Here is a 23468-nt window from a genome sequence, read left to right as displayed (position 1 = left end):
GCTAGCGAATCCAACCAAACAGCTATCTGACACGGCTAACCTGGGAATTGAGCTCAAATAGTAAGGACGGAGAGCCAATTGGAATAGAAGCGAGCCTAGATGTTCCCGAAAAGGTTAAGCCGGAGTCTGCCACCGATGGGACCAGACTGACTAAGTGAACAATGACACGCATTCATTGCTTAGAAAGCGCGCACGAACGGCCGGCTTGTAACCCTGCTAATCCAGCGAGGGTTTAGTCGTGTTACCTGGTGGAGATAAAGAAACCAGCTCGGAGGAGGACAATTTCATTTCACCTAGTGCAAAAATCAGCGGGCGATAAAGTAGAAGCATTTGGTCCAATGCATGACAGCCACTGGTTATGAGATCATGACATCATGCACAACCAGGTACTGTGTGATATGATAACAAGCCGATTGGAGAAACGGACCACATCTTTACATAGTTTCCAAACCGGCCAATATTGTACAATACATGAGGTGACACAAAGAGATTATATACGTTTTATTCTGAATACGATACCTCATTATAGTATCAATTAAAACCTCACAATTTGTGATTGGACTTCAACCACGTTGCGGGTCGTATCCCATATCATTTTCGGTGAAAACCTGAGACCGCTACACCATTTGAGACAGATGACTATTTACACAAATTTACAAAATCCTGGATGGGAACAACGCGAACTCGCGCAGTATCTCGTCCCTGTTGTAATGTAATCTCGTTTCCCCGGCTGGTCCCATCAGCTAGAGTAAACACAATCCCGTGTCTGGAGTATTGGTAACCACACCTCTCTGTTTGCTACATCTTACCAATGACCTTCCCGGTTCACCGGGGACCTCCGGTTGTTGCTCGCCATGTTCGAGAGATTCGAATTCCAGAGGTGCCAGTCTGGTCATTTGGTGACGTCAGTAGCCGGTGTTGAAACAGCTGCTGAAAGTTCAAGCAACTAACCCTTAGTTCACCAATGTAATGGTGGTCATCAATAGCATATCTGTGATTTCCATTTGAGAAGGAAGGTAGATAGTTTCTGATAATTTTTGAGTTTGCGATATCAGAAAGATTTTCAATTCCTGTCTCGTTGCCGGGACGTTTTTCCTTTGCAATATTGTTGTTCTGTCCTGCTTCATCGATGATCAAGACAGGCTGATTGGGCAGGTTTAAGTGATCCGTCGTCAACATGTTCATCATCACATTATTCATCCCTAGGCTGATAACTGGACTCTAGACGCGCTGGTGGACTTCACGAATTCAGCAGATCAGACCATGACCCCTGGCTCCTCCGGGTAACATGTCCTGTCGGCTATAGCAATGGAATGAGTATACTAACGTTAATGCTTCAGTGAACAACTTATAGAAACGCTGCACCAACGCGTCAGAGATACAAGTCTCTGTCACTATCAATCCCAAGCACTGATCACATCAAATGTTTATTTAGCTCTCTTCAGCAGATTTCACAAAATGAACCAACCAAAAGACCCTATGAATGAATCATCCTGGCGCATCTTGCGCACCTTTCGTTCTCCTATACCTTGATCCGACCACTTATCTCGTCTTGTCGTCTGCCAACTTACCATGTGTTCTTTCTTCATTGATTCAGCAGACGAGCCTTCCAACCTGTCCCGGTATCTCCCTGCCGACAAGAGTAACAAGACACGCGCGCGTCTATCGACCCCTTAGTTTCAATTTTCTCCGCTTTCTGTCCACGGTTTAGGGCTGGTCGGATATCCTGAGGGGAAGCAGTCATGCAACGGTGAGAGAGGATAGAGAGGAGACATTTGCTATTAAGGCGAGGCGGTCAACTCAAGAGCCGAAAGTTCTTTCTCCCGAAGTCCTGAAGGAATGTCGACTCCATATAGTGGCTATTAGAATATATAGGACATAAGCTACCAATTCGTATTTCTGAAACTGCCTGTTCCCGTCATGGTTTGTCGTTGGGATGGTTAATTCTTCTTTATATTACTTCCTTGAATTCCAGTAATGACCATGGCGAAAGCAATCTTCTTTACCTTTACTTGCGTAATACAATATCTATATTGGTAAACTACAAGATAAAGACATCCCATCTCTTTTCAGAAATAGGCACACGAGTGATGCAGTGAGCGCTGCATTAGCTAACGAAACATCAATCTCTCTGCTATATAATAGCATTCCATTTAGTCTAATAGACTTACCATGATTATTTCAGTCTTGAAGACATCGGTGGAGGAAGGCCGCCGTCAATATGACGAGAGATACACTGAGTGACGTAAAAGACGGGGCATTTTCCTGTATCAAAAAGAACGTCTCGTTCGGTGCTGGGGAAACTGTCAACGTTAATTCAGAGACATTACGCCTGATCCCTGATACGTGATCGTCACATAACGCTGCACGTTTTCGTCATAATTGGGATAGTTACACCAGTAAAGTGAACATACACGATCAGGCCCCGTCTTAATTGATGTTTAATTGCGATGTTTGAGAAAAAGTAGTTTTAACACGCGTGGGATGGATTGGAAAGGACGGTGTGCTTATCGTCGTTTCATATCATGAAATCCCGGTGGCGGTAGGGGAGGCTTCTGGAAAGCATTTCGGATGAGGTGTTCGGATTAACCCTCTCAACAAGATGCATCGGTTTGTGCAAGTTTCCATTCCCTGACCAGAGGTAATGAGTTATCGGAATTTGGCGATTTGGAGACGCCATCATCATCAACAAGACTGCGACATTGACTTGGATAACACCTAATAGCGCATTTCGAAAGACTGTCCATTGCAATACGTATACTGACTTTTCAGCACGCGGAATGGAGTGTGATTGGACAGACTTCGTATCCATCCCATTCCGAAAAGAATCAAGTTCTTTATCGATTCGTTTACTCCCATCCGCGAGTTCCAATAATGTTTTCTTTCGAAATGAACAGAGGAAGTCACGGAACTGCTTGGACAGTGGAATAAAAAGGGTTCTGACTGATGGGCCATTGGATCGAGCGTGTTTTGAGTGATAGGTGATATTCTATGTTTACCTTTCCTAGAACAAGTAAGTCCGCTTTCATTTCGATGGCGGCAGTGGTGAGGCGGGACTATAAATCAGGCCGAATCACCAGACGATGATTAATAAGTCCACCAGGGCACCGGTCTAATCACCTGGGAGTTTGGCGGTTCAGTTGAACATCCGGACGGGTCGGTCTGCTCCCGGCCGATAATCACGGCAAACACGCGATGGCTAGATGGCGTGATTGGACGTCTACTGGTCCGCTGACAAAGAGGCTGTACGGGTTATCACTGAGTGAGCAGCGGGTAGGAATGAGGAAACGATGGCCATCTTTGGCCATGATTAAGTGTGAAGAAAGAACGTATGTGTGGAAGGACGTTCTGATGTATTGGGAGAGCTTTGGGACAGGCATTTCACTCGAACATGTAGCTTGATCACTTGCTACTGAGTGTGGTAGCTATACCACTGAGCTCATGACTCCCTCCCCTTGCTTCATGCACTGGCTGAGCTCACGAACTATATATGAGTATAACGATACTGCACGACTCATCACTCTATGAGCTTTCGAGCTCCTGATCACCGGTGATCTCTCATCAACATGGTGAACTCACGAACAAAGTCGGGTCGGACACCCAAGCATATAGATTGCCAGTGCTCACGAACTCTCTCAGTAGCTCAGCTTCCGGTCATGTGGTGGACTCACCAGACCCCCACGTATCGCTTCACCAATTGGTTAGTTTATGGACATCCAACTGTTGCCTTACAGCTGGTATTGGACTTATGAATTCCGTAGGTCCAAACCTAGCCGCCACATCCTCGTCTCATGAATTCCGTCTATTCACAATCGTCACTGTAGGAGGAGATGCCAGCATCCGGACGGCTTTTCCCGTCCCATCCATTATCCAGCGGCACTCGAACGCCACACATTCGATCATCCATTAATTTGAGCCGCGGATACGAACAACTGCCGCCAAGTCTTAATTTCCAAGTTGGCTTATTTTTCTCACTGTCGTCTGATAAATGATTGATATACATTGGGCTACGCTACCTAGCAAGGTCCTGATCCGTTCAGACGTCCGACGGGTATATATACTAATCAAGATCGCTAGCTTTCCCGTGGCTGGGTTGCGACAATAGTGGGAGGCTCGAGTGATGGAGCCGGGCTTGGTGACAGTGAAATACAACTGAGTATGAGAACGCCCGGGTTATGCGTCAGACTCGAGGCGCAGTTTCGCACTCGTATGTACATATGCTGCAGTGCATGGACATTTTCTCCACGGGACAACGATTTCCTGATACACCGCGAGTCAAGGTTAAAAGATTACCTAACGCTTATTGAGAAGAGCATCGCTTACTGTCCAACAAAGCAATACGCAACCGACCGACTAACATCTCACCAAAACATCGGCCTCTATTCCTTGGCAATACCGGAGCAAACATTGGCGGGTATTTGCAACTATTCGATCTATCCTCGGATCGGCCGCGCATCCAACGATTATCCAAATACGTCTCATCGATTCCTCCCCTCGGCCGCCGGTGATAGAGAGATGAAATTTTTATTAACGAATGGCTGGAATTCATATCTTGAAACGTCTTCGCCGCAATGGTAAACAGTGGTGTCAATATTGCTCGCTGGACCGGCAAATACCTGCATCGACTTGGCTCTGGCAGAATCCTTTTGGATGGGGTACATCGAGGAATGGTATTGTGGAAACGACAGTTAGTCAGATCTCGACTACGCATGCGGAGTTCATTGAACAGCCAGACAGTGTTACTCATTCGTTCTGCCAGGACATTTTGTAGCTGGCAGGTTTCGCAACCCTATGTACTTTTTGACGACTTTTTTGAAAATTTCCCTGATTTTTCATAGACGTCCCACTAGAATAGATGCCATCGATGTTTTATGTGTGTCGCGGTTATGAATTAGCAGGACATGATGACAGCACAGACCTTCGAACTTCGAACTCAGTGAGGTCTTCACTACTCTTACTACTTCTACAATGCCAAATGTTGAAGAAAATGGGGCAATTCACTGAATCTATTCCACCTTCATTGATGCTTGATGACGCAGGTGCAAGGTTCGACACGGAATGGTAAACTAAATGATAGTGTTTAGTAGCATGATCACATGATCTATACATCTCAAAGGCGACTGATCTCAGAATGCGTAGAAACTAACTGCGCGTAATCATGCGCTGGTTTGGAAAGGAGTGCCATGCATCGAAACACCTTTCACAAGAACTTGACAATAAGACATTAACTCTGCGCGCATGTCTCTGGTGTAACAAGGCCTGATTTACTATGCGGAAGTGCTGTTGTTGGTAGCGTCTATTCCAAACTGGCTGGCCAGAACAAAATCTCCCGAAAAAGCACAACACAGCTCATAACTACGTTCAATTTGTGCTAGAATCCCGGCTCAATCAGTTTCTCAGCTTCACCATCAAATCATTTCGTCCGATAATTTCGCAACCTCGGGTGTTTTACCTTGTGCGTCGCTCTCTCTGTCGATACATGCATCCGGTTCAGGCCGAAACGTCCCAGGGCATGGTGTTCAATCACTCGTTGATTTCAAGACACCATCCTTACATTACCAAGACATCATTGATTTTATATTAGACCAAGCAGCCCAAGGAAACTATCGCCAAGATGGCGGCCTGGGATTCTTCGCATTTGGAAGGGAGTGTGCACAACATCGGGTGATACGCTGGGTCATTGATTGTAAGAAGGAATTCAATTCGTCAACTGATTATCAGATAGACTTCAATTAGTGAAATGATTATGAGACAGACTTCAATTCACCTTTGCGTGTCATTGGCTTTGGGACAACTATAAATAGGGCCTATAGTACAGATTTACGTGATAGTCTTGGAGGGTTGGCAGTCCTGCAAATGTAGCGACTCTACTGCTTCTCTTCAGTAAGCCCGTGAAAACTGGGCAATTTCTATACATTCACATCCTCCAAGGACTTGAAGTCGGTCTAATAGGATGTTAATGGTGTATTTTTTTGTTTGGAACCATTGAAATATGCTGGGTACTTCTTTTTATTGGGACAACCATACGTCGACAATTTCTGTCGTAGAAATTTCTAGAGGGTTATCCGCTGTACAGTGCCAAGACCGCCGGTCGTCTCCACTTCTCGATTCGATCAAACATTTGATTCGATTCCAAATCGATTTACCATTGACTAGGTTGATAATAAACCGGCCGATCATGTAAACTACTTCGAAATGTCGTCTGTTGGTTATCAGTATCGATGTTATCTGTCGTCTGCTGCTCTGTGACGCAAATCTATACGTCCAATTCAATGCCATGACAATTATCGCAAAATTCACGGATTCTGTCCAAGGAAACATTCTCAAACATTTAAGACACGGTGTGTCACGCATTTTAAAATCCGTTGACACTGAATGAAATTGTACGAACTGGTTTGATATTCCATGTCGCCATCACAACATCCCGTATCAGAGTTGTGCAGGACGAATTCTCGTCCGCAGGTCACATTCTTATACATCAAGACACATCACATCTTACAAATAAATAAAGTATTGCTGCACTATTATAATCATGCGTAAAATTAACATTGCTCGAGGCTATATTATTTCGTTTGGATATCTGTAGGTTCGAGTTCGAGTTTATATTACTCGGTACGTCTTGTCAGAGTCACGCGTGCTTGGACTCGCAGCGATAATTGGGCGTCCAATGCAGAGTTCTCATGTGTTCCCGCCCCTGCCTCGGGGACTCCGCGCCGAATCGATAGCCAGTGCAGTGTATTATCCCGGGAACCGTATAGAAACGGACGAGATTCCTAATAGGATTTGCTAGAAACAGATGTCTCGTGTTGGCCGAGGTATCAGGCACATCCATTTGGGATGCTGATGTTTGGCATTGTATTGCGCGAGATGATCGGAGATTTGGGCCTGCATCGCTGCGCCCAAACCTGAAGACCTTCTCGTATTCTTGGCAATGAAATGGACATACTTGATTGAGAAGACAGCGCCGTATACATGTACCTCCTTGGTGAGAAGATTGCGAAGGCAGATTCCGCTGAGACCTTGTGGTTGTCTAATCAGATAAGCTCATCGTGGTGACATCAGCAAGACCAAATCACAGAGTTTTGGGGTATTGGTATTTATTACATAAGCGTAAGATTCTGCAAAATCAGACTTTTTTATATTGACAAAGCATTGCCATTTTAAGTCAGCTTTATCCTCTTGACTTCTGCTCTGAAGGGAAAATGGCCGGGATCATCGGCCTCGATATTGGTGCGATATTGGTGCGCACACGAAGATCCGCGCACCACGCCTCAAAATGTTGGATGGTAATTGGCCAAGACAATCAATTTATTCACCTATTCTCGGAGAGATTCAAATAGAAAATGTTACAGTTATTGACAACTCACCGCACCACTGTCGAATTAATACTGAGTAAGCTAGTGCGACGATGATTTATTTCATTCAAGAGTTAAGGTCACTTACACCCTGCCGAGCATACACATCGCCATCAGCAAGGGGTATACGGGCATTTTGGGTAAAAGAGTTATACAGTGAAGTTTTAAAGTTCAATTTATAGGTTATGACATTACTTCATGTCGGCGAATTTAAGTCGCCTTGAATTTCCAATGCGAAAATTTTTAGATGTCATATTTCTCTCAGCTATTGTGGTCCTTTCCTACTGTTTTGCCTTGTGAGGTCTTCGTCGTAACATTCTTGGAAATGGTCCAAGCTTAGGCTGCGACTCAGACGGCAGATTAAAGGGGATTATACTAGAGATGTGAGCTCGATTTACTTCTCAACTCCTGTTTCCCTTTCCAACTCTCAGTTTGGGCGTTTTGCATTCTGTCCCCTGCTGGGCTCCGAGCTGCTTGAGGCTGTTTTAACTGACCGTTTTAACCGGCAAAATACACAGTGGTAATGTATAAAATCTGATTTCCGGTTTACAAATATTTCCGAATTCCTCGATTTCATCAGTGATTCAGAGCAAAATCCGTGGCTACAGGTACTTTATTGTGTTATGTACATCGCAATTCTGTTGTTTTCGATATGATTTCAATTTTGTATTAGTATAATGTCGTATAGGAGAAAAAAGCTTAAATCTCAGGCCGGGATCTCATGATGATATGTACGTGTGTAGGACTATTTGCGTTCATGTTTATTGCAGGCCTGTTTAGTATACATTGGTGTATAATATATGTATAGACCATTTTTCAAGAACTGTGCGTGACTATCGTAATGGAGGCCTGTTTCTTTACATTGTACAAAGAGTAAGAGCTCCCGCATCGCTCATGAACTATGATCATGTTTATCGAACTGATTACCAAGAACCATAAACAATAATAGGCACCAGCAGCAGTCATGAACCGGACGTTAGTTTTATTCAGGGAAATGGATGTGAAATCCCATGGTTGGACTGTACCTTTAAATGACGAGAAGCGCACGTATCTGACCTTGAATGAAAGGTGAACTGACACGCGATGCGTCCCATCTGGACAAAGCCTTTTGAGAAAGCCCCAAGGACAACCTGGTTTTCAGGTGTTAATTACATCCCCTATACCTCCGGGGTTGGTCTTCTATACGGGACAAAGCTTACCAAGCTTCCAGCTTCACATCAAAACAACAAATATATCACCGGGGAACTATTATCCACATACAATAATGTATTTTAAATCCACCCGTATCAGTCTATTGTTGCAGCGAGTAGCCTGGGGCGTGATACCTGGTTGCTGCTCGGCCTCCGATGTCTCAGATCGATGGAAGCTAGAGCTGCGCAGGTCGTCAATTCCACGACTAGCAAATGGATTTCCACTTTCCCTAAGCTTTTCTCTTGCATGATCGGCAGCAAACGCGCACTATCCGTATCTTGAACGGACAGCCACCCTCCCGTTTCATAATGTAATACAGACTGTCTTGTCGGTGAGAGACGGCCTGAGAACACCGTCTCTTTATTGTCACAATCTAACGACCACTGGGAACAACAATGTGAAATAGACACTGACCGTCTTGTCGGTTAGAGACAGAATATCATCTCTCACCCGTGGTCCATTGTCACAATCAAACGACCACTGGGGGCCAACTGAATGTAACATATACTGACCGTCGTGTCGGTGAGAGGCGGAACACCATCTGTCTATTGTCACAATCGAACGACCGTTTGGGGTCAAATGGGGCCAAATACCCCGATTATATAAGTGTCCAACATACACTAACATCTTCTTTCCTGAACTCTATGCCATGAGGGCCGTAGCAAGACATGGGGCTTGAAATCAACCAATCAACCCTGCAGCTCATGGCTACCATTGAGAAGACCGAGGACTGTACAGCCATGCAGTCTGACATCCACCTAAAATGGCAGAGAAGACGATATCTATCAGACCCCTACAAGGCTTTCGACACATAGCCCGGTCCCTTGTGGTCATGGCGGCAATCCCTATGTAATACTCTTCTTTCATAGGAAGGGCGACACATAGGTTTCACCCATTCTACAGGATTCTCATTAGCACTCTTATATTATTGTCACCTGCCCTGCCGCAGATAAAGACTGATCTCGACATGGGACGCACCGCGCCTGACCTAATTGGCTAACGAAGTACCGTTATATCGTATTCTGTCCCAAGTTTACAGAACGCTCCGCTAGCATCACACGCGTACGACTCACGCTATAGCTGGGATGTTGAGCGCTCTGTTCAACCAATAGGATACGTACGGCTCACGTGGGCATTACCGTGCTATCCCGGTTCGATCAGTGTCCTATGCATTCATTCTGTTGCTAGTCACGCGGAGCAACCATGTCGTCAGGCGCTGTAGCTTTACCAGAAGCTGTCAAACAGGAAATGTATGACATTTTCCAGTCTTGGGCGCTAAAGAACTATGGGGACAGTGGAAAGACAAAAACAGTGACTAAACGGAAATATGATCGAATTGTGAACATTCTGGCCGGAGACGAGCTTTCTACTGCGGATAATTCCAAGTTCAGATTCTGGGTTAAGGCCAAAGGATTTCGGTTAGGGCCTCTGGAAGGAGTGAAGGCACCCCCACTCAACGATGATGAGGAAGCGGACACAATACTGTACGTCCCCACCAAAGTTCCGGTGAGTAGTTTTCACTTTTTACGACCTGTTTCGGTTTCTGCTTGCCTAATGAGCTAAGTTTTATTGTTGTTATGGCAGGAGCGCAGCTCAGTGCGCAGACTCCGTTGGCTGCAGCGATGTCTGAGTCTGCAATACGGTCTTTAATCCCGTGTATACCAACACTACTCTGCGTTCTACCGGGGTTTGATAACCATCTCTTAGGGATGCAGTCATCATATGAGATGGATATTCGGATTAATAACAACCTTTAATAATTCGAAGGTGCATTTTGTCAACGATATAGATGATATATTCTGAATCTGTTCTTAAAAATACACCGCATGGTTGTATGAGCGAATTCGTTTTTTTGGCACGAAATTCATTTTTTTCTGGGCGAAGTGAATGTACATGTATCATATCATTTCCTTCCATTTATCGGTTGTCCTATTGCATCGGCTACATATGTATAAATGATTCCAGGTCGTATTGTTAATTGCGAATGATTGAAAATGACATCTCATATATCTGTAATGGTAAGGCAAATTATTACATAGAATCAGCGAGGTGTCTTATGAATTATGTGACTGTGGTTCATTTTATTCGTTACAAATGGTACAGCATACAATATGTTGACATTAATCACTGACACTACGTATATGTATTCTAGTGTCCGTGGGTAACTGATGATGATACCTGGCCTAACGGCCACAGCCTGCAGTACAAGATACATTTCAAAATCACCATATATTGTGAGTATCTCAGTTCAGTAGACGACAGTCGCAAATATTTCAGTTATATTTCTGGTGCATGGTTCACAGATAATACAGTGCAGGTTCCTGTGTCATTGCCCTTCTACTCTCTGAACAAATGTCCCTTCCCCCACTTTCAGCCCCTTTCCTCCATAGATAACCTGCCTTCTCAGCCTCCTCGCACATTACACGTGCCTGGTCTATCCCGCTAGTGACCCTGACAGCCTTCCCAGCCTGCGGAAATAGGTACATTATATAGGTACTCGTGTCTGGTCTATCCCGCTAGTTACCCTGCCAGCGTCATCAGATTCATGAATCAGGTACTTTAGAGTTACTCTGTCGATCAGATATCCGATTTCGACCGTCACCGGCTGCGAGGGATTGAGACAGCATGACAAGGGTGCCGTTCATTGAAATTGGCGCGTATACTTGGTCTCACGAATTCATTCTTGGTGGTAAAGAAGACGACATTGCCCTTTTTCATATATGTATAATAATAATCGACTGAGGGCTAAAGGTATAGCCTCCGACTCATTCAACACTCGTTTTCAACTCTCCTGTCCTGGGTGTTACATAAAAACAGGATATTTCGCAAATGGTGCAAAGCAGGCCTAAAATAAAAACCTTACAACAAAGCGCTTGATATTACTGCTCCATTGTTTTCTCGTGACTGCTTTTGAGCTTAGGTTGAGATGTAGTCAGTGATGGAGATAATCGCCCTGGTGAATGAATTGATGATTGCTCGAGGCGAAATATGCCTGAACGGTGTTATATACCAGGTGTACATAATTTATTCCCGGTAACAGTCAATGTAAGTGGAATAAGAGACATATTGATCTGGTCGACACAATATTAAAAATTAGTATAGTATCGAAGAGCGAGAGATTGAATATGAAACCATCTTTGCCAAATCGAGGGTACATGCATCACGACTGTAGGCTAGAGTAGCTGGAGATTTGTCTGACTACTGTTTCACCTCGTCTTTCACCCAAGGTACCAACGGGTCCTTAGCACTTCCACTCCGATGTGCGCAACCTCAGCAAAACTCGTTATGAGCATTTTCTTTTCCAATCACATGGCTTGAGTGACACACAACCGAACATTGACTTGTTCAAGTTATGCCGCCCTGTTGTAGATCTTCACGGCAACGCAAATGTATATTTCAGTTTCGGAAAAGCTTTAACCTTATGACATTTCATCCTGGATTTACCCTGTTCACACTGTGTCTGCCCCTTTTGGTAATCTCAGACAGGAGAGATGCTTCTTTATCGATCATGTTGTCCCATCCTTGTTTCTGTTGGTCGTACCAGTTGGACAAACGCAAGGCATGAAGTCTGGTTGGGCAGTTCGATGACGACCATTACTCTTTAGTCTATCCTCTCAGGTTATCAAACTCTTTGAATATGGTTTCTATATGCTTTCTCTGTAAGCTTGTGCATATCACACACCTAGAATAGGCGATAGATCTCGAGATGAAAGAGAGATTTCAATGAGTAGTGAGAAAAACGCATCCATCGGTTTGTCTCGCTTTTCCTTTGTCATGTTATTGGTATATAGCGTTGGCTTTGTGATGTAGGATGAAGCTTCGCATGATTGTCAGATGCAGGTGGCCCAGTATACTCGGCGCCTCTTCTTGTGGTGTAAAACCTGATCGCAACATTAAGAGGCAGAGCCAGGATAGAAGGACAAGACACATTTCGGAGTTTCCTTCTCATAGACGCTCTGGCGATCATGGCCAACTGAGCGGTATTCTGCATTTGTTTTGGAGTTTTCCATCTCTAGGAGTAGGGAGGGTGGAAGTTAGTGGTCGCCGGCCATCAATGCACATCAGCAGTCCTCCATGGAACTGTCTAATGGGTTTGATTCAACTACGACTGTGAAACTCTAACTTCGATCCTGAACTGTAAAGTCGGCCGATATACAGTAGGATAGCCTTTTGATCTACCATGTCCGCCCCAAAACCAACCATCGATATTAATCTTGTTTGAATAAACCCGAACCATATAAACATCAAATTCATATTCTTACATCAAAAGTTTTCATCTGATAAGATCCACCATTCTCAACCCAGCTATGGCCACGGGACCATGAACGCTGGTGATAACCCCATCGTCTGCTCGCGCCTAACACCCGAAGGATATTGCTCATTTAGGCTCTCTACGCGCAACGCACCATAACAAAACATATCATCATCTAGAATTTATTTCTCATTTCGCCAGCTTCCGAATACAAAAGTTTTGACAAAATAATTAATGTCGAGTTATCACCGATCTTGGATTGAGGTGGAAACAGCGTTCGGTACACGATCGATGAAATGATATTGTCACGGCGTCACTTTTCTTGGTGTTCATTCTTTAACTTGCCACCTTGCGTGCACAAACCGCGAGATAGCTTCGCAGAAAATGCTTTCTCGTAATGAATCATGATATGTCCCGTAAATAAACCAACCACCTTTCTTTGTACTCGCTGTGATTAAACTAAATGGTGACACACGACCTGCCGCTGTACCATTCGCGGGACGCATGATTGTCGTTCAATATTGGATTTGTACAATCCCAGAGTACTGTCAACGTCGATTTAACTCAAGTTGAGGTGATATTCGGATGAGATTATATATGTTTTTAGGGAAAAAAATGTTGGCCAACGGTTTCCCGTTCTTGGTGTAGATCATCATCAACAGGTGGGACTATGAGTTGGTCACCTTCGGCACGACAACTAATCCAAAGAGGTAATCTTCGATTGACTGTTGGGTGATGGGTGAGTTTGGTTTGAGGTCTACACTTGGTTAGAGATCTACTTGGTGCTTTGAACCGTAAAATCTCTTTCTAAGAGGTCCGTGATCAGGCCTGTGATCAGCGTGAAAATCATAGGCCTGATCACTCACATCTCAGAAAGGATCTTAAGGTATATTGTTGGGACACACGCTGCATCCATGGTTGGAATGAACAGCTGGCGGTACTTTCACCTAAACCTGTCTGAGCTTGAGGCAGACTGTACCGTTGTACGACATGTATGACTTTGGCAAACTGGCGATGAATTTGATGGCATAGGCAGCATCATTCTTTCCACTTCTCCATTGACGGAGCCTGCTCTTCATCTTTCTCCATTCACATCAAACGCTTAGCGAAGCCTCGCATCCGCCTTGACGCTCTATCACACGTCCTATGAACTCTGCCGCAAGGTATTCAATTTTCTCCTGCCAATCTCTATTTAGTGAGATCAGGATACCTCGCTTCTGGTTCGGTTGATGAAGAGGGAAGCAGGCTGCCTGGGACTGGGCAAGCAGGGGGAGTGATATATCAGCCGTATATAGCAGGGCGTTGCTCTTATGAGCAGATATCACGGGAATGGGTCCTGCTAGCTGTCATGGTTTATTTTATTCTACTCCCCGACTGGTTTTGCCATTTTCAGTAACTGAATATAGGCATGAGCTTTTTATCATTTGAAAACAGGGACTATAATAGGATGTTGGTACTTTATCATTTTGACTTTGATTTTGCTCTGTTTACCATGTTCACCGTACTACATGTACAATCGTATGCTCTTACCCGCAATAGTATCTTTCAACCTGGGAGCAAAGTCTGCTGGTTGATTCTTCCAATGTAACGATAATGCGTAGTTTTCTCCAAATCACCAGCTATATCAAGTAATGAAACAGGGGAAAAAGTTCTTTGAAAGTCAATACGTCATGATCATTAATGGTATACTGGGATATGAAGATATTGTGACATCAACATATTTCGCACTTTCCTGCATGAATGTATACTGCGCATATGGAAGCCGTAGAGATGAGTCTCTGGGTGATAATACTTTGAAAGGAACTATTGCCGGTTCGGTAGACCAATAAAATGAAACTGCCTCTCGGCAAGTGGAGTATCCAAAGACTGCTCTGATACTGTCAGTTACAGTTCAACTGGTCTATACACTATGCAGGATTAAATATTGGTAGACTGGTTATCCCTGGGATCTCCATCGATCGCGGGAGCTGGTAACGCCCATACAGCGGGCTTCTCACTATTATCAACTATTGTTAAAGCTAACTTACCTGGTGGGGAGGCTGCAATAGGCTTGCTTGTTATGTTGGGGCAATAGAAGCGGATACGGGCACCCACAGTATCGCAGGAGGTATCACGTTACAAATATGTCAGTTAAAGGAGCTTGTTAATACACAATCTGAAGTTTCAGAGATTAACCGGCCAGGATAACCACCAGCGGAGTAACTGCTTTCGATAGTCTTAGCAATGATGCGACAGAAAAATAACGTCTATGAAAGTGAAATCCTCCTTCACTTTACTTGTTTCAATCGATTTGGTGCATGCTCCTCATAAAGCTTTTATGATACGAGCCAGTCTTCTGATAGTTCCCATCCAGTCAGGGCCGGCGTCGCGTGCGGGGTATAACGGTAGCAGAGAGAAAGAAGGTGAACGGGGACCATTAGCGGGCTTGTAAGACATGGCCATTGTGAGTCATGGGAACCTCTTTGCAGGCTGTAATTGGCCAAGTAATGCTCAGCTGGAGGCTGGATGGAGCAATTTTCATGCTATGCAGCTCGTCTCCATTGCGGGGCAGAATGTTCCAGATAATCGATACGACCCGATTGGCAAATCCCGATACCGATATTGACTTGGTATGTTAGGTGGTCAATGCGAATTGCTCAAATGAATCCAGCCCGCAGTTTCTGCTGTCCCTAGGGTTAACTGAAAAGAAAGGACTAGGTCCAAACTAAGACATTTGACCTTTTTCATTCTCAGCTCTTATTGTTCTTGGCTTGTCCATGATACATTGAGCCCACTCGAAGCGGCGATCGTCCGTCCTGTATCTTCGATTAGAATGCAAACCGTCTTACATCGCTTTTGATTTTGTTGATCAACCTGCTAATGAATGGATTTCCGTTTTCTAACCAATATAGACAAAAGGTTCCTAATCTTGTATTAGTAATGTATGTGAACAAGTTGCGTGCCTAAGATGCCGGGACAATGAGCTCACGTCCATGATGCTGGGACGTTAATAATACACCACAGACACTCCATCGATTGCCCCGTGATTTGTCTATAAGACTTCCTCGACAATTACCAAGGAATATAATCCTGGCGTCTGAAGGCTACCTGGCACGCACCGGCCTTACGTGCTGGACCACCCTGCCATGGCAAAGAACCCTGATCACCAATAACGACGGCGTCCTTTAGAAAGTCGGTTTCCATGGTGATACAACCTTAAGTAAGAATCAGGATTTAATCATCTCAATTATAATCGCAAATCTAAGATATCAAAAGATTTCCAGTAATGAATTCCATGCCGTACCTGTCCCGTGACTGTCAGGCGGTATGACAGATACTGGGTCGCGCACGCAGCAGCGAAGAGCCGCCTCTGGCTTCTTGCTGGTTTCGCGTGTTTTTCTGACGAAAGGTAGATAGCTCCCTTGGGAGGTGTGGTCATTTACGGTCGAGACGGACCTGATGGGTGTGGTCCACTCAACCACAAGACCAGGGCGGATACTAATCAGGAAATGGACAGGATTTTTGCAAGAGCTGAAGAAGGTAATACACTGTAAGTATTGTCGTGGTACGGCGACAACACCATTAGACTCAATAGAGGTGGATATATATTTGCGGCTTCCTAAACCTTCTGATGCACCATCTTCCGGCCGATTCAAACAGACAGCTCAGAGTGTCATTGTCATGCGCCTAGAACATGACAAGCATGGGTCTTCGTTCTATGGCCAGAAAGACATAAAATACTTTCAGAAAATTCTTTAAAAATTACATATATTTGTCATCCCGGTCTTCTAAATCCGGTATTGGTCGTCCTGGATGCGTGTGATGTGCTGCCAAGCTGGAGCTTAGACATCCTATTAATCAACATTTATGCTTAGAACGGCGCATAATATGAGCATTATTGAAAATATCCGAGAGGATATCCCTGATTAGGACCCGTATTAATTAAAAGTCACAGCCATTCACTCTGCTAGCTCTGGCGCAAGCCCGGCAATAAAGGCTGAGACAGGCGCATTCACAATCTTGGGCGCGGGTCACCGCCAGCCGTAGCTACAAAGACAGCCAACTATCTCCAGATCACTCTCCCCGTGTTCGGGCGGAATTATCAGAAAACGCCGCGTTGGAACATATGCTTTGATCTCGGAGATGCAGCTCGGCAGCTAACCGTCCGGGTTTCATTATTGACTGAGCTGCGGAGATGAAAAGCGTCCCTCAATGCCGTCAGACAGTGTTTGTTTGAAGATGGTTCCCGCCCGCGGTGCTGAAACCCCGGCCAAGATGGCGTAAGATAGCCCGGGTCAGATTGTGGCGTAGATCGCCTCTCTCTTTGCTTTCATACCACAGTTATCTCGGGCTAAGAACGCCACCGTTGAATAATTCATGACGCCAACGTGCAGTCCCGGGCCAGGAGGCCGGGCAGAGATTCTCAAACTCACTATCTCTGGATTAGTATTCTGAGAAGTGTTATTTCGTCACCGACCTTTTTTAGCTTGCCATTTTTTAGGTGTGGTTTCAGAGCGGGCTAGCTTACTGGTCAGTGCCAGTCCCATCCCATGGGCCTGGTGGCGAATTATCGTGCCACTGGTTAACGGACATGCATTAATAGTGGAGAAGATGCCACACTCTGAATTAATGAGCCTTTTTCGAGAAGAGATGTAGCAGGAATTGCAATTTCTTCTGCTACTTTCTATTGCAGAATGCTGGAGGGAATATGGGAATGCTGTCTGGTACCATGAGTACGACCCCTGAAAGTCGTATTATCTTTGCTGGTGAACAATGCCTTGAAAAGAAACCCCTCAAATTATTGTCGACCACCGACCAGAGTCAGTTTTATAGATTGTTCAAGAGGTAACAACACGTTGAGGGTAAGTGCCTCAGCCTGGCGGACAGTATGCAGTATGGTGACTCGGTCCACCTTTGGGGCAACGAATAATATCCTCTCTCCATAATGATGCTCCCCATCAACCGAAGTCTGTAATACCCGGTCACTTAACCCTGGAGAAGTGTACAATTACTAGAGTAATCCCATTTACACTGATGCCCTCCCGCCTTACGCTAGGTGTGGAATAAAGTTTGATTTATCGTTCGTCCTGCCAGCGCTGCCTCTAAGCTTCATTCTACCAGGATAATGGATGGATACCGGGAGTTCCTGCCCGTTCATTCTCCACTTCCACAAGTCCCAGTTATTCTTCTTGCACCGCTCGTTGGCGTACTCACGGGGGAATTGAATCAACTATTACCAATACATTAGGCGGGTGGTTTTCGAGGCAAACCGACTTTTCTACTCTTCTCGAATAGTCAGACGCTAAATCATTGTCAAATCCAATTTCTTGCCTGCATTGACCAACTAAGACGATAAATAATCGAGTTGTTTACGGGATGAGATGGTGTAGGAACGGGCCGGGATGGTGGGAAATCTATCTCGGTGGGATACTGCCATCAACCCGTTGCCATGATGGGCCGAGACTGAAGCTGCGGGGCACTACACAGGATCAACTCATATGGCGGTTGCCATTCGGTGATCCATCCAATATTGACCGGTAGCTCTTGTCTGTTTGACAGCCGCGATACCGACTGGAATATCCTACATTGACTCGTCAAAGACACACGCAATGGCAAGAGCAATATCCATGGTCCGCCTTTGAGAGTCAGTTTGGGGCAGTAACCCTTATGTTGGCTTAGCGACAAAGGAATTGTCACTGGGGATTCAGCCACATGCAAAGTGAACCTCGCCTGTCCAGGCAGGTTTGACTTTTGTATAGGTCAGCACTTGTTTCATGTCTGTTGTTCTTTCCACCCGTACTGAGTTGGTAGAAATGGCAGAGTGTGAATGCCAACCCTGAGCGCTGAATACATGTTTGTCAGACAATGTGATGCTTAGTTGAGCTTAAATCTGGAATAGAGTTGACTAATTTCCAACTGTTAAAAAGTGACTTCATGAAATTGGAACACACTTGTATCGTTAGTGCATTGTTAAACACAGAAGCCGCATCTCTCGTAAAGTTAACAACAATTCTGAAAGCCACGAGTTTTGCGGATTCAGCAATAGTTACTCTAGTTGGTGGCGAAAAGATTAAGACAGCATCCACATCACGAAGAGATTTCTACTCGCCGAGCATCCTGCGTAAGCCGGCTGGGTCGTGATCGTGTAAGTGGTTGTCTTGCCTTGAGGGAATCAGACCTAATCGATCGCTGTCTCATACCTGGTCTGTCTTCCGCTCGAGCTAATGTTTCCTGGGCGTTGCCACCAAGGTGCAGCGCGTCCCAAATCGAAATTGAAGTAGCACTGAGAGAGTGATGGGGCCTGGGTCAATGGTTTCACTGCCCTGTAGTAAACCCATCAGAATGGTAATGATGGGTATCATTGATCTCAGTGCCAAGTGTGTTCTTTTTATTGCAAATGATGCAGCTTCGTTCCGGATTTGAATTGAAATACGGCTATTCCCTCGTAGATGACATTCTGTTAAAATGATGTACGAAAAGGATATGAAAATCTGCTTGTTCCCGTATCTCGTGCCAAATGAAATAAAGATGTCCCATCATCGAAGGAATAATTCCATTGAAATATCGTCTGCTGAGAGAGGAAGTTAATCAAAATACGCGGGATGCTTTGCGGGAGGCGACACCGCCCGCGGGACGCTGCGTTCACTCAGACATTCCTTGCACTGTGACTAACGACCACCTTCCTATCGAAAGCTAATATCACATGCGACACCTCTTTGTCTGGTGGCGTTCTCGATCAGGACTAGGCTGCAATTTGCCCGGCAAAGACGGATTCTGCCGTCAAATTACACGCCCTTACTCAGCAGTTAACTATAGGGAACCAATATTGCCGGGCGAGCATCAAGGGTTCTCTGGGTATGACAGAGGGATGTTATCGGCTCTCCCAACCGGTGTGGTGCTGCGCGCCGGTAAGGGAGGAATATATTCAGGGTCCGTCCGTCCATTAGATCTCATAGGACGCCCTTCAAAGCAGATCAAGCCTGCTGTTGACAATGAAACTTCAGATATATCTCATTCCTGATAAGTGTAAGCAAACGGGTGTGACCATCCTTTATCCAGTTGTCCTCGATTCCCTGGTTGACAGGGTCTCATGCAATGGTCAGAGTGTGTTCTAGTCCTTGCATCGGCATTCCATATTGAGCAATGGGCAGATTGTTTGTTGTTGTCACCATGAGCAGGCAAGTCCTGAACCTGTTTATATGGCATCCCTTTGTGTCTCGTATCATTCTCGAAGTCTCCGAGGATACATCCTAGTATCTTCAGCATGAAATTCTCCCGGGAAATTCTCTGTCCTTTGCCGCCATGATGCACCGTGCTCCCTCACCTGGGGCTAAATCCTATAGGTTCCAGGTAGGAGCTTGGGTCTCCATAATTCATGAGTATCTTGCACTGAGATATTGGCATGATCGACCCGTTCCATTGGTGTATTATCACGGTAAACGACTCTAATTCCCTAGCCGAGTTCTCGCTGCCCTACAGCGGCAACTTGATTGTCCCGTGTTTGATGTAGCTTGGCTAGATGAGAGCGGGACAAGCTGTTTACTCGTCATCTAACTATAGAGGCGGAAAATGAGACAAGCTTGCGTGACTGGTGCTGGGGCTGTCTGCCGGGAAGGCATGGGACATGGCGAACATAGCAGGAACATGGATCCGTCCATTGATTCCTTTTCTCTTCTCTTGAAGCATTTCCCCCGAATCCTTGTTTCACTCAGAATTGGATGAGTTACATCGCGTGTACGATGTAAGCAGGTTAGTACAGGGAACCCGTCTGCTTAAAATCTCTAAATTAGATGCGTCGAAAGAAAATGTTAAGCTAGCAAGTTGCGTGCCATGCTTGGAATTAGGCAAGGCAGAGCTTGGCATTCCGTTCAAGATGTCAATTCATTAAGTAATGGGTGAGCTTGCCCCGTAGCCCTGTCTACTCCCAGTCAGAGGATGATGAACTGCGTCTGAGATAACTGCGGTACCTCCGGCTCCTAGCATACTCCTTTAATGTCCCGGTCCCCGCTCACACGAATGATAATATCGGCGTCATTGTACCATCACCGAACGCGGGGTTACAATATTGAAATATGAACTGAAAGGAGCCTCCCTGGATGATGATGGCGCTGTCATAATCATCGCTATGATTAATCTCAATATGCTGTTATCATTGTTCATATGGGAGTTATTACAATTGCTCGAGAACTCGTTCGATGACATGTCATTCTATTCTATTTGAAATGCTGTTTGACAAAAATGTTACGCCGATCCGTCATAAAACATTCTCCGCCGCTTTTCTTACACTCGTTTACTGTAACCATTGGCGATTTTACGCTGAAGTAATGTGCACAACCCATTGTTGGCAAGTGTATCTTTAAGGCGTATCTCCTTGGGAAGTCCATTCGCGGATTCCATTGCTGCCGGTTCCGCCGTGGTCCACAACTTTCAGGTCAGTTTCAATGCCGAGTCAATAGCTAACATTGAAATTACATGTACATGTAATCCAAGGCCATGCGAACCGTGCGATTCCCGGCGGTTTCCCTTTGTGGGTCCAGTGGAATCAGAAATGTGCTTGGCCGGCTCGAGATGCCGTCCTACTAGCTTAGTTTCTATTGACTAAGCCTCTTAGTTTCCATCGCTTCTGGCCGTTGCATGGGTCTACATGGAGAGGCCTTCAGCCATTAATGTTTGGTTTCCAAGCAGTTCGTAGTGGATACAGGATGTACAATTCCCTCCGGCGTAAACCATTACAGTTCCGGGAAAGATATCTTAACAGTTTTCAATTTCTTTGTTCCGATCGACAGTACGCTGCCTGGCTAACAGAAGAGCTCGATGAAACGTATTGTCCAGAGCCCTGTTGTTCAAAACAAGATCATTGGGCATTGACTTTAATGATGTCGTACCCTTCAGTTCAGCTCAGCAAACTTGACGCCAAGTCAAAATGACCAACTTGTTTTGAGCAACTGGGCCCTATATTAGCCAAGTTCTTGATTCGTGGAAAATGAGTTGCTTCCTTCGCAAGTAAGACAATCAGTAATGCTGACATACAGTTTACCTGAACCAGTTTGATCTCGCACACAATTCAGTCATTGGTTCACCTCTTGGGACGGGATGAATCACTCTAGCAATCCTGTAGACTGCCACGGGGCAACCTGGCTGCCCTCATCAAAGCCAGGCACTATCATGGAAATGAGGAACACCGTATTGACATTGTTCACCCGACAGTAACTTGTTTCCGATGAAGTACAAGTAGCGAATGAGTCTGCCAGTTGTGATCGGTCTTCTGTGAGCCCATCATGTCAATCGATTCAAGTTCCGTGTTGAAGCGCTCTTACATTGGAACCTCCCTGTTCTAGAACGAGTGGGAGTCAATGGAAAACATGTAATTCCTTAGAGAAGAGATTTTGTACCAGCCACACCCTGGTGCTGGTAAGGAATAAAATGCATTGATGCCATCAACGGGGCAACTTTGCAGGGAATACAAATACTGGTGATCGTGGTCATTTTCAGCCTAGCACTCTCATTTTCTTCAACTTCCGCTATGCGTATGGTCTCCTTAAAATATTTGGTGGGCTGCTACGTACGGGGGCCTGGGGGTAAAGGCCCGACGAGCAAACAGATATGGTTGATCACAAACCAGCAATACCATGACTATGTGTTGATGTTAAGTGAAACTATATTCATCAGAGTATCCCGTCTATTTGACGTTACTTTACTTGATTGGCCCAAACAGCATGGCGCTATGGGACAATGGAGAATCTTTGTTGATTAATGCCGGATTTCACTGCGCTTCCTTACCAATCTGCATGCTGGCTGCATCTGATAATCCTAGCGGTAAATATTGATGATGCGACGAGAACATAATTCGCTTCACCAGACTCCTATTTCGGATGCTTGTGCTGGCCCGCACCGCCGCTTAATACGTTTTATGACCGGTGTGAGTGTGAGCGGGCATGTCTGGCTGGAACTTGGTGAGAGAGTCCACCTTTGATATAAACAATGGGATATATGATGTATTCATGCACTCGGGTCGATCAAGTTGGAGTGAAATGCACTATTTCGTGATATTCACCTCAACTAACACAACAGTAGCTGCCAATAGGTCATTCGTTAGGTTGAAATGAAGCCAGTTTCAGGTATTTGAGTCGAAGAGTTGAAAATCTTTTGATGCGATTGTATATTGATTAATGTGAGGATTCAGTGGTGTCTGGTCTCATAGCTGTTCTAACATAAGGGTTACCCATCTTATGGTCTCGACAGATATAAGCCTAGATGATCGTCACATTGAATAGGCCAATGCGACTACCACTTGGGGTCTGTGTTCATGATACTTGACTGTTCCGTCATCGTTTTGGAAGCAAACTTCTGACGTATAACTTCCTTAATGTCATTGGGGTCTTCTGATTTGGCGATAAGACCGGAAGTCCAACTAAATGCTACTTTCGAAGATTCCTGTTGAACAGTCCAACTCTTTTACCTCAGCCCGGACGATATCGAACAAAACCCAGCACTCCTTCCCTCCCCGTCCCAGCGGATACCTGCCCTATTACGATATGTTTCCTCTTTCTCGCTCATGTAACTCTGACACCTCGGGTCTGACTAAAGGTGCAGCAAGCCATGTCCGTCATCAACGCTGAATAACTGATTCACAAAGAACATGCGCCCCATCATTAGCCAATCTTCCACATGGATGCAGGCTCAAGTGTTAC

At 45.2% G+C, this 23468-nt stretch overlaps 1 protein-coding gene across 5 annotated transcripts in view; it reads left to right on the top strand.

Annotated features, from left to right (window-relative positions):
• Positions 1 to 9718: 9718 nt before the first annotated feature.
• Positions 9719 to 23468, top strand: part of LOC135485975 (nucleolar protein 4-like) — a 104606-nt gene continuing 90856 nt past the window's right edge. For 3 of the 5 annotated variants that reach the window (XM_064768413.1, XM_064768412.1, XM_064768410.1), the window contains exon 1: positions 9721 to 10052. In XM_064768413.1, coding sequence (XP_064624483.1) covers positions 9750 to 10052 — 303 coding nt within the window. In that variant the 5' untranslated portion in view covers positions 9721 to 9749. Of the gene's footprint in view, positions 10053 to 23468 lie in introns of all 5 variants that reach the window. The other 2 variants (XM_064768409.1, XM_064768408.1) reach the window with 2 other exon arrangements.

Source organism: Lineus longissimus, chromosome 4 (assembly GCF_910592395.1).
Source record: "Lineus longissimus chromosome 4, tnLinLong1.2, whole genome shotgun sequence".
In the NCBI taxonomy this organism is placed as follows: Eukaryota; Metazoa; Nemertea; class Pilidiophora; order Heteronemertea; family Lineidae; genus Lineus; species Lineus longissimus.
The sequence above is the reverse complement of the archived record's forward strand: the minus strand, read 5'-3'. Positions and strand labels throughout refer to the sequence as shown.